This window comes from Leptodactylus fuscus, chromosome 5 (genome assembly GCF_031893055.1).
Source record: "Leptodactylus fuscus isolate aLepFus1 chromosome 5, aLepFus1.hap2, whole genome shotgun sequence".
Taxonomy (NCBI): domain Eukaryota; kingdom Metazoa; phylum Chordata; class Amphibia; order Anura; family Leptodactylidae; genus Leptodactylus; species Leptodactylus fuscus.
In genome coordinates this window covers 137,876,336-137,893,307 of record NC_134269.1, presented here as the reverse complement: position 1 = coordinate 137,893,307, position 16,972 = coordinate 137,876,336, and the positions used below count along the sequence as shown (strand labels likewise).

Here is a 16,972-nt window from a genome sequence, read left to right as displayed (position 1 = left end):
TTGAAGTGACATTCCAACTAAGAACTGCAAAAATCGGCTTTTAGGCTAAGACCCCACGTAGTGCCCTGCTGCAAAGAAGCGCTGCAACATGGTTTTTCCTGCAATGCTTTTCACAGAATGTCTCTGCTTCCATTATACCTATAGGGAAACCACAGATTGCTGCGATTTCCAAAACCGCAACAGAGTGTGGAGTGGAATAATGCTTTCCCATCTACTTTTTCCCTATTGATCAACAGATTCTAAAATATTGTTTTGTAGCTGAGTCATGCAGCATTCCTTCAACTTTACCTCCATAGCAGCTGATATGACCCTCATAAATCCTTATATAGGTACTTGTGCACTCATGCAATTAATTTATTTAGTACACAAATTCCACAGGGTGGGAACTTTGGTGTGTCACTTTTCTTTAGCACAAGAGCAGTTTAAAACCATTGCTTTTGGACAAGAAAGAAACATGTAGCCATACAACATTACCCAGAACAACACTGCGCTTGTACAGAAAGCCATTCTCAGACACTTTCCAAATGCTGTGTAAGGAACATGCTCTTCTTGCTGCATAGAGAAATTAAAAATCAAGAGCTTAATGAAATCAGGTCTACTGACAGTGTAGCTCTCTAATATGAAACTACAGTACAATTTACTTGAGTAATGGGATTCACAACCACATGGGTACATTTTGCTTCGTACTCTGGAAGGGGCTGTTCTTCTTGCTCTAAAAACTCAACTGTGTCCCACTCGTATTCTAGCTCAGCTTGCCGGCGCTTCCAAAACTCAAGAAACAAAGTAACTGTTAAAATATAAAAAGGGAAATGTCACAAATATGACAAATTCTATGAAGAGTCCCAACATCATCCTAGAATATCATGTATAAATCAGCAGACACCAGGCAGCTATGGCGGCCGCCCAGCTTCCGCTATGGCGACTGCCATAATTAAACACCCGGCATCTGCCATACTAGTACGGCGGATGTTGGGAAGGAGTTAAGCTATTCCTAGACCTTCTGACCAGTTAAAGGGGTTGTCCCATGAAAAGCATCCTATATATACTGCTAGTTTATGTGGATTTAAGACTTTTCCTAAATACATTGCTTTATCAAAACTGCTTTGTTTAGCCGATATCTTAATTTATTCACTTCATTGTTAACACTGCGTTTCTATGGTCACTGGGCTTATCTGCTCATTTCCCAAGTGAGGTAACTGCCTGCTCTCAGTGGGGAGGGAGGGGCTGACAAGCAACGGAGCTTCTCAGATAGGGGAGGGGGGAGGTGAGAGCTTCGGGATTACTGTGCTGTCTATCTTCAGCTTTTCCACTTATCAGCCGGTTTAATTGAATTTGGCTGATAAGGGCTGAGATATGGAGTCCATTACCTCTGTATGTAATGCAAGCCGACTCAAATCCAGCTCTGCTACATCAGTTTCCACATCAGCTTTATACTGTGGTAATGCATTTACAACCAATCCCTCATTACTGACTGCAAACATAGTAGATAGCAGAGCAAGTGAAACCCTGCCCACCAATGTGCCGAGAAATCCAGGAAGTGAAGAGAGCACAGAGCCCTGCAGGTTGAAGAGCAAGAGTTATGGGAATACCCCTTTAAGGTAAATTTATATATGCTGATCTAAAGTTGTAAAAGCTTGAACTTGACTTTTCAGCCCCAGAAAGTTTAGTGAGGAGACCATATGAAAACATGCTATTACTTAATGCTACACATGCTTTAACCTATTTAGGGAGGAAAAAACACCTGTCAGGTTCCCTTTAAGGTACAAATAAATGTCAGATAGATGATTCCAATAACTAAGCATAATTATAAGATTGTTCTGGAAAAATAAAAAACAAAAAAGACACACACACACGTTCTCCAACCATTACAACTGGCAGAAATGGTTGCAGAGCTTTCCCTGTTAACATTTTAAAAGGACCTTTCACCACCTCCATCAAGTTCTTAACATGTGTTAATAGGTGTCGCTCCACTGTTTCCTATACAATTGGAATTTTCTTTAACCACCCAACATTCCTGAGCAACAAAAGCAGTTAGTTTTGGTGTCTGATATTCTATTTATACTCTTTAATGTCAGAAGGTGTCAGGTGGGGTGTATGATCCAAAGCTCCAAGCAGAGGCGGCTACTTCTGCCAGACACCACCCCCTCGACAAACATAAAAGCATTGATTGCTCAAGAACATTGGGGGCGAGAGAAAAAATTCCTACTCTGCCAGAATCAACGGAGCAGCACCTATTAATTCATGTAGAGTTGGACTTGTTGGAGGTAACGAAAAGTCCTCTTTAAATTAATATTACAATTTACCTAAACAATGCAAAAGCATACCAATAAAAAGAAAGATCTGTTAGGGGGCATTCACACTACCGTCTGTGTCCGACAGGTAGTGTCCGCTCCTAGTGTCCGTTCAAAATCTCGCACGGACATTAGGAGCGGACACTAGCTGTGTCCGTGACACTTGTCATTCATTTAAATGGCGATCGGGTGCGTTCTTTTGCACTCCGTGCCCTTCCTTCACTGTCCACATGTAAAGATGTCCGACTTCCGATGTCCGTTTTTTCTGTCCGCTTGAAAAGTTGGACATCTTTACATGCGGACAGTGAAGGAAGGGCACGGAGTGCAAAAGAATGCATCCGATCGCCATTTAAATGAATGACAAGTGTCACGGACACAGCTAGTGTGCGCTCCTAATGTCCGTGCGAGATTTTGAACGGACCCTAGGAGCGGACACTACCTGTCGGACACAGACAGTATGTGGTTTAAAAAAAAAAAAAAAAAAGTGAAGAGATTTATTGCCTCATGCAGCGACGTTTCGGCTTGAAACAAGCTCTTCAAGCCGAAACGTCGCTGCATGAGGCAATAAACCTCCTTAACTTTTTTTTTTTACCACTTACTTCTTGGTGTACCACCTGCTTTTTTGGAGTTATATTGAACGTGAAAGATACTTTTCCCATTGGTGAGCACCCTATACTTATACTGGTTTGGTCACATATATATTTTGTCTAATTGTTAAGAGTTTTTCTATTTAAATATCATATACCGTATATACTCGAGTATAAGCCGACCCGAATATAAGCCGACCCCCCTAATTTTACCACAAAAAACTGGGAAAACTTATTGACTCGAGTATAAGCCTGGGGGGGGGGGGGGGGAAATGCAGCAGCTACTGGAAAATTTCAAAAATTAAAATGGTCGTAGTTTTTGGGTGCAGTAGATGCTGGGGAAGGGGAGGGGGTGTTTTGGTTGTCTGTCTGTCTGCCCCTTCCCTGAGCCTGAGGACTGTTTTTCTTCCCCCCACTTGGAATTCAGCCTGGCTGAATATAGAGTATCTGCAGTGCTCCTATTAACCCCTTCCTGATGGAACAGGAGCACTGCAGATAACCTATATTCAGTAGACAGGGCACTATCAGACACAGGGATACCTAATGTGTATGTGTTTTACAGTCATTTTCTACTTTTCTATGTATTCTAGGGAAAGGAGGGATTAAGAACCTTTATTTATTTTTTGAAAAAAAAAATTTGCACTGTTTTATGGGAGATTCTATACATTGACATTGTGGCTGGTCATAAACCCCCCTCACCCTCCTAAAAAAAAAAAAAAAAAAAAAAAAAAAAAATTTTTTTTTTTTTTTTTTTTTTTTTGCTGACTCGAGTATAAGCCGAGGGGGGCTTTTTCAGCACAAAAACTGGGCTGAAAAATTCGGCTTATACTCGAGTATATACGGTAGATGTTTGCAACCCAGTAGCTGATCTGATGTAACCATATGTTACCACTGCAATGAATACTGTACTACTACATTACTCTGCTGGGAAAATAGGATGGTACATGGAATTGTCCATCACAACAGCTTGCCAGAAACTAGAAAATCTAAAACTTGCAGGGATCAGCTGACCATCAGGGCAGCTCCAGTCTAAGAAGATATTAATTGTCCAAATCAGGCAACACTTTTTAAGTAAGATCAATGGGGCAGATTAATTATGTCTTGTATATCATTTTCTGGCAACCAAGGCTTATAAAGTCGCAATTTTTGGCAAATAATGTGGGAAATGCTATGAGCTAGCGTCCATTTTTTTTCCAAAGGACACACCCCGTGGAGCGTGTGTCTCATTTATAAACAATCATGCACCTCATTAGACATGAGGCACCCCCTCCACTGTCTCTGGGGCTATGAAGACTGGTGTGAGCAATCTGCCCCAATGTTTTTCATAGACAGATGTACAATGACTTTTAATAAAGAGTATTTAACAAACTTACCCCATATTCCCATAAACACTGCAAACACAAGGGTTCCAAAACTGTCAAATATACAAAGTTTCTGCAACATAAAAGACATATTTCAGATCATAAATATATTTTATTTCAGTATTGGTCTGATCAAACCGATTATTGCATCTGTTGCAAATGATACAGCTTTATAAAGGGCTTGTTATAGGATAACTATGTGTAAAATAGCACTCATGTTTAAGATTTTCACTTTTAACAAACATTTTACAGCAAGGGCAATAGGTGAAAAGTACAGTACAAAGCAATGGCTGATGTTTACAAATAAAATAACATGGCCAACTAAAATGAAAAGAACAACTTTTATACTGTCAGGACATATTTTTAATATATACTACTGTACAATTTTGCTATATTTAGGACTATTGTTTGGTCATAAGAAAAAAATAGATTGTGCTTTTTTAAGGTTGAGAACCTCTAAGGTTATGTTCACCGCTAAGGCTGCATTGAAGGCTCCATTTGGAGACTCCATTAGTGTGTGCATCCAAAATTGCCAGACAAAAAAGTCCTGCAAGTCTGACTTTTTTGCTTTGCAGTTTCTGTTTAAAAGAACGGACACCCAAAGGATCTCAATACAAATAAATGGGTCTACTAGGCTCCATATGTGAACGCTGTTGTAGTGGTCCTAGTGTCTGTCTTTCTGGTCCTCTAATGTATCAGCACTAGTGTGATTAATCAGGCATTTTACATTGATTATAATTAGAGATGAGCGAACAGTGTTCTATCGAACTCATGTTCGATCGGATATTAGGCTGTTCGGCATGTTCGAATCGAATCGAACACCGCGTGGTAAAGTGCGCCATTACTCGATTCCCCTCCCACCTTCCCTGGCGCCTTTTTTGCTCCAATAACAGCGCTGGGTAGGTGGGACAGGAACTACGACACCGGTGACGTTGAAAAAAGTAGGCAAAACCCATTGGCTGCCGAAAACATGTGACCTCTAATTTAAAAGAACAGCGACGCCCAGCTTCGCGTCATTCTGAGCTTGCAATTCACCGAGGACGGAGGTTTCCGTCCAGCTAGCTAGGGCTTAGATTCTGGGTAGGCAGGGACAGGCTAGGATAGGAAGGAGAAGACAACCAACAGCTCTTGTAAGAGCTAAATTCCAGGGAGAAGCTTGTCAGTGTAACGTGGCACTGACGGGCTCAATCGCCGCAACCCAGCTTTCCCAGGATCCTGAATGGAATACACTGTCAGTGTATTCCCGTATACCCGATATATACCCCGATACCCGTTCCAACGGTGTGCCCCCCCACCTTCACCCCAGAAATACCCTGCAAGTCCCCTAGCAATAGAATTGGGGCTATATACACCCACAATTTTTACTACTGGTATACAGTGCCATTGTCTGACTGGGAATTCAAAGAATATATTGGGAATACAAATACCCTCATTTCTTGCTACTGCCATATAGTGCCAGTTTCTGACTGGTAATTCAAAGAATATATTGGGGTTACGTGCACCCACAATTTTTACTACTGGTATACAGTGCCATTGTCTGACTGGGAATTCAAAGAATATATTGGGAATACAAATACCCTCATTTCTTGCTACTGCCATATAGTGCCAGTGTCTGACTGGGAATTCAAAGAATATATTGGGGTTACGTGCACCCACAATTTTTACTACTGGTATACAGTGCCATTGTCTGACTGGGAATTCAAAGAGTATATTGGGAATACAAATACCCTCATTTCTTGCTACTGCCATATAGTGCCAGTTTCTGACTGGGAATTCAAAGAATATATTGGGGTTACGTGCACCCACAATTTTTACTACTGGTATACAGTGCCATTGTCTGACTGGGAATTCAAAGAATATATTGGGGTTATAAATACCCTCATTTCTTGCTACTGCCATATAGTGCCAGTTTCTGACTGGTAATTCAAAGAATATATTGGGGTTACGTGCACCCACAATTTTTACTACTGGTATACAGTGCCATTGTCTGACTGGGAATTCAAAGAGTATATTGGGAATACAAATACCCTCATTTCTTGCTACTGCCATATAGTGCCAGTGTCTGACTGGGAATTCAAAGAATATATTGGGGTTACGTGCACCCACAATTTTTACTACTGGTATACAGTGCCATTGTCTGACTGGGAATTCAAAGAGTATATTGGGAATACAAATACCCTCATTTCTTGCTACTGCCATATAGTGCCAGTTTCTGACTGGGAATTCAAAGAATATATTGGGGTTACGTGCACCCACAATTTTTACTACTGGTATACAGTGCCATTGTCTGACTGGGAATTCAAAGAGTATATTGGGAATACAAATACCCTCATTTCTTGCTACTGCCATATAGTGCCAGTTTCTGACTGGGAATTCAAAGAATATATTGGGGTTACGTGCACCCACAATTTTTACTACTGGTATACAGTGCCATTGTCTGACTGGGAATTCAAAGAGTATATTGGGAATACAAATACCCTCATTTCTTGCTACTGCCATATAGTGCCAGTTTCTGACTGGGAATTCAAAGAATATATTGGGGTTACGTGCACCCACAATTTTTACTACTGGTATACAGTGCCATTGTCTGACTGGGAATTCAAAGAGTATATTGGGAATACAAATACCCTCATTTCTTGCTACTGCCATATAGTGCCAGTTTCTGACTGGGAATTCAAAGAATATATTGGGGTTACGTGCACCCACAATTTTTACTACTGGTATACAGTGCCATTGTCTGACTGGGAATTCAAAGAATATATTGGGGTTATAAATACCCTCATTTCTTGCTACTGCCATATAGTGCCAGTTTCTGACTGGGAATTCAAAGAATATATTGGGGTTACGTGCACCCACAATTTTTACTACTGGTATACAGTGCCATTGTCTGACTGGGAATTCAAAGAATATATTGGGGTTATAAATACCCTCATTTCTTGCTACTGCCATATAGTGCCAGTTTCTGACTGGGAATTCAAAGAATATATTGGGGTTACGTGCACCCACAATTTTTACTACTGGTATACAGTGCCATTGTCTGACTGGGAATTCAAAGAATATATTGGGGTTATAAATACCCTCATTTCTTGCTACTGCCATATAGTGCCAGTTTCTGACTGGGAATTCAAAGAATATATTGGGGTTACGTGCACCCACAATTTTTACTACTGGTATACAGTGCCATTGTCTGACTGGGAATTCAAAGAGTATATTGGGAATACAAATACCCTCATTTCTTGCTACTGCCATATAGTGCCAGTTTCTGACTGGGAATTCAAAGAATATATTGGGGTTACGTGCACCCACAATTTTTACTACTGGTATACAGTGCCATTGTCTGACTGGGAATTCAAAGAGTATATTGGGAATACAAATACCCTCATTTCTTGCTACTGCCATATAGTGCCAGTTTCTGACTGGGAATTCAAAGAATATATTGGGGTTACGTGCACCCACAATTTTTACTACTGGTATACAGTGCCATTGTCTGACTGGGAATTCAAAGAGTATATTGGGAATACAAATACCCTCATTTCTTGCTACTGCCATATAGTGCCAGTTTCTGACTGGGAATTCAAAGAATATATTGGGGTTACGTGCACCCACAATTTTTACTACTGGTATACAGTGCCATTGTCTGACTGGGAATTCAAAGAGTATATTGGGAATACAAATACCCTCATTTCTTGCTACTGCCATATAGTGCCAGTTTCTGACTGGGAATTCAAAGAATATATTGGGGTTACGTGCACCCACAATTTTTACTACTGGTATACAGTGCCATTGTCTGACTGGGAATTCAAAGAATATATTGGGGTTATAAATACCCTCATTTCTTGCTACTGCCATATAGTGCCAGTTTCTGACTGGGAATTCAAAGAATATATTGGGGTTACGTGCACCCACAATTTTTACTACTGGTATACAGTGCCATTGTCTGACTGGGAATTCAAAGAATATATTGGGGTTATAAATACCCTCATTTCTTGCTACTGCCATATAGTGCCAGTTTCTGACTGGTAATTCAAAGAATATATTGGGGTTACGTGCACCCACAATTTTTACTACTGGTATACAGTGCCATTGTCTGACTGGGAATTCAAAGAGTATATTGGGAATACAAATACCCTCATTTCTTGCTACTGCCATATAGTGCCAGTGTCTGACTGGGAATTCAAAGAATATATTGGGGTTACGTGCACCCACAATTTTTACTACTGGTATACAGTGCCATTGTCTGACTGGGAATTCAAAGAGTATATTGGGAATACAAATACCCTCATTTCTTGCTACTGCCATATAGTGCCAGTTTCTGACTGGTAATTCAAAGAATATATTGGGGTTACGTGCACCCACAATTTTTACTACTGGTATACAGTGCCATTGTCTGACTGGGAATTCAAAGAGTATATTGGGAATACAAATACCCTCATTTCTTGCTACTGCCATATAGTGCCAGTGTCTGACTGGGAATTCAAAGAATATATTGGGGTTACGTGCACCCACAATTTTTACTACTGGTATACAGTGCCAATTTCTAACTAGGAATTCAAAATGCGCAAGGCTCCCGGAAAGGGACGTGGACGAGGCCGTGGGCGAGGTCGGGGGAATGGTTCTGGGGAGCAAGGTAGCAGTGAAGCCACAGGGCGTCCCGTGCCTACTCCTGTGGGGCAGCAAGCATTGCGCCACTCCACAGTGCCAGGGTTGCTTGCCACATTAACTAAACTGCAGGGTACAAACCTTAGTAGGCCCGAGAACCAGGAACAGGTCTTGCAATGGCTGTCAGAGAACGCTTACAGCACATTGTCCAGCAGCCAGTCAGACTCTGCCTCCTCTCCTCCTATTACCCAACAGTCTTGTCTTCCTTCCTCCCAAAATTCCGAAGCTTTACAGAACAATAACCCAAACTGTCCCTGCTCCCCAGAGCTGTTCTCCGCTCCTTTCATTGTCCCTCAACCTGCCTCTCCACGTCACGATTCCACGAACCTAACAGAGGAGCATCTGTATCCAGATGCTCAAACACTAGAGTCTCCTCCATCTCCGTTCGATTTGGTGGTGGATGACCAGCAACCCACCCTCATCGACGATGATGTGACGCAGTTGCCGTCAGGGCATCCAGTTGACCGGCGCATTGTGCGGGAGGAGGAGATGAGACAGGAGTTGGAAGAGGAAGTGGTGGATGATGAGGACACTGACCCGACCTGGACAGGGGGGATGTCAAGCGGGGAAAGTAGTGTGGATGTTGAGGCAGGTGCAGCACCAAAAAGGGTAGCTAGAGGCAGAGGCAGAGGTCAGCAGCTTAGGCGAAGCCAGGCCACACCCGGAATCTCCCAAGATGTTCCAGTTCGTACCCAGCCCCGAAAAACTCCCACCTCGAGGGCACGTTTCTCGAAGGTGTGGAGTTTTTTCAAGGAATGCGCCGAGGACAGATATAGTGTTGTCTGCACAATTTGCCTCTCGAAATTGATTAGGGGCTCTGAGAAGAGCAACCTGTCCACCACTTCAATGCGCCGTCATTTGGAATCCAAGCACTGGAATCAGTGGCAGGCAGCAACGGCAGGACAAAGGCCGACTGCCGTTCACGCCACTGCCACTGCCTCTGCCTCTGCCTCTGCCACTGCCACTGCTGACTGTGCTGGCGATGCACTCCAGAGGACGAGCCAGGACACCACTTCATCTGCCTCCGCCACTTTGTTGACTTCTACCTCATCCTCCCCTGGTCCTGTCTTATCTCCTTCTCCTGCACCATCAAAGGCACCATCAGGCGTTTCTTTACAACAACCCACCATCTCTCAGACATTGGAGCGGCGGCAGAAATACACTGCTAACCACCCACACGCGCAAGCCTTGAACGCCAACATCGCTAAACTGCTGGCCCAGGAGATGTTGGCGTTCCGGCTTGTTGAAACTCCCGCCTTCCTGGACCTGATGGCAACTGCGGCACCTCGCTATGCCGTCCCTAGCCGTCACTACTTCTCCCGGTGTGCCGTCCCCGCCTTGCACCAGCACGTGTCACTCAACATCAGGCGGGCCCTTAGTTCCGCGCTTTGCACAAAGGTCCACTTGACCACCGACGCGTGGACAAGTGCATGCGGACAGGGACGCTACATTTCACTGACGGCACACTGGGTGAATGTAGTTGAGGCTGGGACTGCTTCCCAAACTGGCCCGGTGTACCTCGTCTCCCCGCCTAACATTCCTGGCAGGGACACGAGAAGAACACCCCCCTCCTCCTCCTCCTCCTCTACCGCCTCCTCCTCCGCCACCGCCTCCTCCTCCGCCACCGCCTCCTCCTCCGCTGTTAGATTGACCCCAGCTACGAGTTGGAAACGTTGCAGCACTGGCGTTGGTAGACGTCAGCAGGCTGTGCTGAAGCTGATCAGCTTGGGGGACAGACAGCACACTGCCTCCGAGGTGAGGGATGCCCTCCTCGATGAGACGGCAATATGGTTTGAGCCGCTGCACCTGGGCCCAGGCATGGTCGTTTGTGATAACGGCCGGAACCTGGTAGCAGCTCTGGAGCTTGCCGGACTCCAACATGTTCCATGCCTGGCCCACGTCTTCAACCTAGTGGTGCAACGTTTCCTAAAGAGCTACCCCAATGTTCCAGAGCTACTGGTGAAAGTGCGGCGCATGTGCGCCCACTTTCGCAAGTCGACAGTAGCCGCTGCTAGCTTAAAATCTCTCCAGCAACGCCTGCATGTGCCACAACACCGGCTTTTGTGCGACGTCCCCACACGCTGGAACTCAACGTTTCAGATGTTGAATAGAGTGGTTGAGCAGCAGAGACCTTTGATGGAATACCAGCTACAAAACCCTAGGGTGCCACAAAGTCAGCTGCCTCAGTTTCACATCCATGAGTGGCCATGGATGAGAGACCTTTGTGACATCCTACGGGTCTTTGAGGAGTCCACAAGGAGGGTGAGCTCTGAGGATGCGATGGTGAGCCTTACAATCCCGCTCTTGTGTGTTCTGAGAGAATCCCTGATTGACATCAGGGATAACTCAGATCACACAGAGGAGTTAGGGATAGCATCCGATCCGTCACAGCTGGAGAGTAGGTCCACACATCTGTCCGCTTCACTGCGTTTAATGGAGGAGGAGGAGGAGGAGGAGGAGGAAGAAGAGTTGTCCGATGATGTGATGGTGATACAGGAGGCTTCCGGGCAACTTCGAATCGTCCCATTGTTGCAGCGCGGATGGGTAGACATGGAGGATGAGGAGGAAATGGAGATTGAACTTTCCGGTGGGGCCAGAGGAGTCATGCCAACTAACACTGTGGCAGACATGGCTGAGTTCATGTTGGGGTGCTTTACAACCGACAAGCGTATTGTCAAAATCATGGAGGACAACCAGTACTGGATCTTTGCTATCCTTGACCCCCGGTATAAAAACAACATCTCGTCTTTTATTCCGGTAGAGGGGAGGGCCAATCGCATCAATGCTTGCCACAGGCAATTGGTGCAGAATATGATGGAGATGTTTCCAGCATGTGACGTTGGCGGCAGGGAGGGCAGTTCCTCCAGTAGGCAACCAAGTTCTCACCGGTCCACACAAACGAGGGGCACACTGTCTAAGGTCTGGGACACCTTGATGGCACCCCCTCGCCAAAGTGCCGCCACGGAGGGTCCTAGTGTCACCAGGCGTGAGAAGTATAGGCGCATGTTGCGGGAATACCTTTCCGACCACAGCCCTGTCCTCTCCGACCCCTCTGCGCCCTACACGTATTGGGTGTCGAAGTTGGACCTGTGGCTTGAACTTGCCCTATATGCCTTGGAGGTGCTGTCCTGTCCTGCCGCCAGCGTCCTATCTGAGAGGGTGTTCAGTGCAGCCGGTGGCATCATCACTGACAAGCGCACCCGTCTGTCAGCTGAGAGTGCCGACCGGCTCACTTTGATAAAAATGAACCACCACTGGGTAGAGCCGTCATTTTTGTGCCCACCTGTGTAAAGCACCCCAACATGAAACTCCATGTCTGTACTCAACCTCTCCAATTCCTCCGCATCCTCATACTCATCCACCATAAGCGTTGCACAATTCTGCTAATACTAGGCTCCCTCCACCCTGATTTCCCCCAACTCTGCTGGTTAGAGGCTCCCTCCACCATGAATTTGCCCAAACTGGGCTGTTTAGAGGCTCCCTCCACCATGAATTGGTCCAAACTGGGTTTTTTAGAGGCTCCCTCCACCATGAATTTGCCCAAACTGGGCTGTTTAGAGGCTCCCTCCACCATGAATTGGTCCAAACTGGGGTGGTTAGAGGCTCCCTCCACCATGAATTTCCCAAAACTTGGCTGTTTAGAGGCTCCCTCCACCATGAATTTGCCCAAACTGGGCTGTTTAGAGGCTCCCTCCACCATTAATTGGTCCAAACTGGGCTGGTTAGAGGCTCCCTCCACCATGAATTTGCCCAAACTGGGGTGGTTAGAGGCTCCCTCCACCATTAATTGGTCCAAACTGGGCTGGTTAGAGGCTCCCTCCACCATGAATTTGCCCAAACTGGGCTGTTTAGAGGCTCCCTCCACCATGAATTGGTCCAAACTGGGCTGGTTAGAGGCTCCCTCCACCATGAATTTCCCAAAACTTGGCTGTTTAGAGGCTCCCTCCACCATTAATTGGTCCAAACTGGGCTGGTTAGAGGCTCCCTCCACCATTAATTGGTCCAAACTGGGCTGGTTAGAGGCTCCCTCCACCATGAATTGGTCCAAACTGGGCTGGTTAGAGGCTCCCTCCACCATGAATTTCCCAAAACTTGGCTGTTTAGAGGCTCCCTCCACCATGAATTGGTCCAAACTGGGCTGGTTAGAGGCTCCCTCCACCATGAATTGGTCCAAACTGGGCTGGTTAGAGGCTCCCTCCACCATGAATTTCCCAAAACTTGGCTGTTTAGAGGCTCCCTCCACCATTAATTGGTCCAAACTGGGCTGGTTAGAGGCTCCCTCCACCATGAATTGGTCCAAACTGGGGTTTTTAGAGGCTCCCTCCACCATGAATTGGTCCAAACTGGGGTTTTTAGAGTCTCCCTCCACCATGAATTGGTCCAAACTGGGGTTTTTAGAGTCTCCCTCCACCATGAATTGGTCCAAACTGGGGTTTTTAGAGGCTCCCTCCACCATGAATTTGCCCAAACTCTGCTGGTTAGAGGCTCAATCCACCCTGATTTTCAAAACAAATGTTGGTGCCAACCTCAACTTACTACAAGGGCCAAATTCACTGCTGGTGACAAGCTCTCCTCACTGCAAGTGCCAAATACACATGTTTCAAGGTGTTTTCCTACTGTCAGAGAGGTGGTATTGAGTGTGTAAAGTGTGTAGTTGTTAGGCTGTGATGTTGGGGTAATAGAGGGTCTTTGGTGTGTTAGATGCCCCCAGACATGCTTCCCCTGCTGTCCCAGTGTCATTCCAGAGGTGTTGGCATCATTTCCTGGGGTGTCATAGTGGACTTGGTGACCCTCCAGACACGGATTTGGGTTTCCCCCTTAACGAGTATCTGTTCCCCATAGACTACAATGGGGTTCGAAACCCGTTCGAACACACGAACATTGAGCGGCTGTTCGAATCGAATTTCGAACCTCGAACATTTTAGTGTTCGCTCATCTCTAATTATAATTAAATTGTTCAATTGACTGCTCAGACGTCTTCAGGGAAGTCAGGCTACAGTTCATAGTACTCTGTGGAGAGGGGAGGGAGAGAAGGAAGTGCCACAGAATTGGTGAGAGGCAGGCAGACTCAAGCAAAGCACTTAACATTGGAGTTAATCTCATCAGCTTTATTCACATCTATACTGTTCAGTACTAATAAAACCAGCTGGAAAGCTAGACAATTGCTATATAATGCTAAACACTTTCCATTATCTGAGGCAGCAGGTTCATGTGTCTATTTTGCACTCACTGGGATCCTCCTCCACCCTCCCCTTTTCATAGACTTTTATGTAGCTCGATTTGCCTGAAGATGTGTCTGAGCAGTGCACCGAGTAATATTGCAGGCAAGGAAGTTTTGAAATGGACGACACAGAAGAAGTCTCCTCAGCTAAGATATATGAAAAACATTGAAGGATGGATACTATTCAGAATTCATCACTAGAGAGAATCCATTGCTTCTGAAGTAATACCTTTGATGATTCACAGGTAATATTAAGGTACCAGTACGTGCACTCCTTGTCACACTGCGGACACATAATAATGCTTCCTCCAATATTAGGGTCACAAACTTCTTTGCTGAAACAAAGTAAATATTTTAGTCCATTTATACTATCTGGCTTTTCCTGCATACAGTGAATGCTAGAATGGCTAGATACAGATCGCAATTGCGCTCCCTAGTATGTAAGCATTATCCTTATCCATGATAGATAGCTTTCTACTGTGCAAGCATTTTACTGGTTTACGTTAGACCACTACACAGCATTACTCGTGGGGGTCTCATGAGAATGGGTCTTCCCCATTCTTCGGTCACTGCCAGAAATAGCCAAGCCCTGCGCTCCACTTCTCTTCAGCAGTCCCATTAAGGTGAATATACTGTTGCTCCTTGAAAATAGAGGGATTAGGTGCCCCTGTTCTCATGGGAATCCCAGCTGTCACACCCCCAGTGATCAGACCTTTATGCGGTTAGGGGATAACTTTCATTTCTGGTGCAACCTAAGCATTGAAGCTCCTTTATAGTGTTTCACTGAACAGGCAACAGGACGCCAGACTCCTACAAGTCATAAATGTATGGCACATCCTAAGGGTTTCCTCTCCCTAAGGAGTGACGATATCCCCTTAACACGGTCTAGAAGCCTCTCACCTCTGCCAAGTCAGTCTTCTCTGCGCCGGGCTGAAGAGATCCAATCAGATCGAAACAGCTGTCCTTGGCTGAGAAGACTGGCTTGGTAAAATCCCACATTTTTGCAGCAAAGGCCTCTAGGAAGGTCGGGCATGATGTTAAAGGGAGCGCCCTCTATTGGGCTGCATGACTGAGGCACTGTCTTCCTATTTACATCATGGAAGACAGATTTGCATATTCTTCCTATGTCATATCCTAGTGATGAGCCAGAAACCCTCTATAACGGGAATAGCCCTTCAAGCAAAATTGTGATGCATTTAGACTAGGACACCTTGAAAGAATTCAAAAATGAGCTGTCACAGTGACTGAAATAAAAAAACAAAACAAACCAATACAATGTGCAATTATGGTCCAGTTTAAGAATTTCAAAGAAATAAGGGAGGGTGAAAGTTGTAGGTTGCTGTCCTCGCTAAAAGCACAAATGGACTGGCTAGTAGAACTGAGTGTGGATGAGTGTAGTTAATGACTGAAATTTCTTAATCTATAGTTAAGTTCATCATTTAGAAGTAAAGCTAAATATTTTACAGGAGAAACAGAATGATCACTCATCTGCGACTAATATGGATAGGAACATAATCACACAGCTTGCATAAACTGGATGCATTCTACTGTAAATCCAAATATCTTACCTCCAGGTGCAGGATTCCTGAGATTTATAACCATATAAGAAACAGCAAAGTCCAACTATTGCTGCCAGCAGCAACATTCGCGTGTAGAAGCCCAGCCAAGCAAAATAAATCCCAACTTTCTCACCATAGTATTTTCTATGGAAGAAAAAGAAAAGCACTTGGTTTCTTAATTTAATGGCCTAACTGAGATGTAACAAAAATTTCTCTAGAATCTCAAAATAAACTTCCATCAAAATGAATTTATTTACTAGGACACTTTCCTAGCCTGTAATGTAATTAGGATATCAGGAACAAAATTATGAGTCCAAGATCAGGGCTAGGACCAATATTTTATTTTGATGTGAGTCTACTAAAAGCTCTACTAAACCACTCTCTTGTAAGCTGTTGCAGCTACCATAATGAACATATTCTTCTTTTGTCAAACAGCAATCTTGCAGTCAAGAAAGTCATTTGCTGTTCGGGGAGCCCAGGGTATGACCCCATTTTTCATTGTGATATATCAATCTTTATACTGTATGGTGATGGTAGGTGTAAGCAACAGGTGTAAAGAGATGCTCGAGTAGACATGACTAGGCCTAGGGTGCACAGGGAACACTTTATTTCATACAGATTAAGGCTTAAGCCAAATGTTCCGTCAGAAGACAACAATGGAGCTGAAGAATCAGACCATGCTGGTAAGCACAGGGGACAAGAGAGAATGTTTTTGTTTCTTTTTTCCTTCACCTCCCCAGCCTCATTAAAAAATAAAATTTTAGCCCGAACAACCCCCTTAAGTAATACCCTAGTCCACCTTACCTTACAAGATCCAAAGGTTGCAACTTGTAAAAACTACGAGGATGGGCCCATTCTCTGTACAACAGATATCTTTCATTCACACATCTTGCATCTTCAGACTTGACATTAAACCTACACTGCAAAAGGAATAAGCAAGGTAGATCAGGTAAAGTAGAATACTGAGGCTAATTTGACATACAGGAATCTGTCACAGATTTGGGAGCAGATTCCACTTCTGAATCCATGGCGGATTCAAACCCTCCCACGGGCTGATCAGGCCCATTCATCTGGACCTAATCAGAAGACAAAAGCCGCAACAGAATCCCAATGAACTGCATTGGGATTCCGACAAAGAAAATAGGGCGGAAAATGAAGAGTAATTTCTCTTCATTTGCTGCTGTGTGAACCTAGCCTTAATCTTTTGCAACTTCAGAATATACTTGAGTAATAGTCTTACTAGGTTCAAACAAAGTTTTAATTAAAAACTGTTGATTACTGTACTGTACTTAGG

General features: G+C 44.5%; 1 protein-coding gene across 2 annotated transcripts in view; it reads right to left on the bottom strand.

Annotated features, from left to right (window-relative positions):
* ANO6 (anoctamin 6) overlaps positions 1-16,972 on the bottom strand; it is an 85,212-nt gene that overhangs the window by 22,079 nt on the left and 46,161 nt on the right. Inside the window, exons 7-13 of one of the 2 annotated variants that reach the window (XM_075274330.1) lie at positions 16,483-16,598; positions 15,688-15,822; positions 14,349-14,454; positions 4,252-4,312; positions 1,473-1,556; positions 642-787; positions 475-552 (exon numbers count right to left, since the gene is read on the bottom strand). In XM_075274330.1, coding sequence (XP_075130431.1) covers positions 475-552; positions 642-787; positions 1,473-1,556; positions 4,252-4,312; positions 14,349-14,454; positions 15,688-15,822; positions 16,483-16,598 — 726 coding nt within the window. The remainder of the gene's footprint in view (positions 1-474; positions 553-641; positions 788-1,472; positions 1,557-4,251; positions 4,313-14,348; positions 14,455-15,687; positions 15,823-16,482; positions 16,599-16,972) is intronic. The other variant, XM_075274332.1, reaches the window with a different exon arrangement.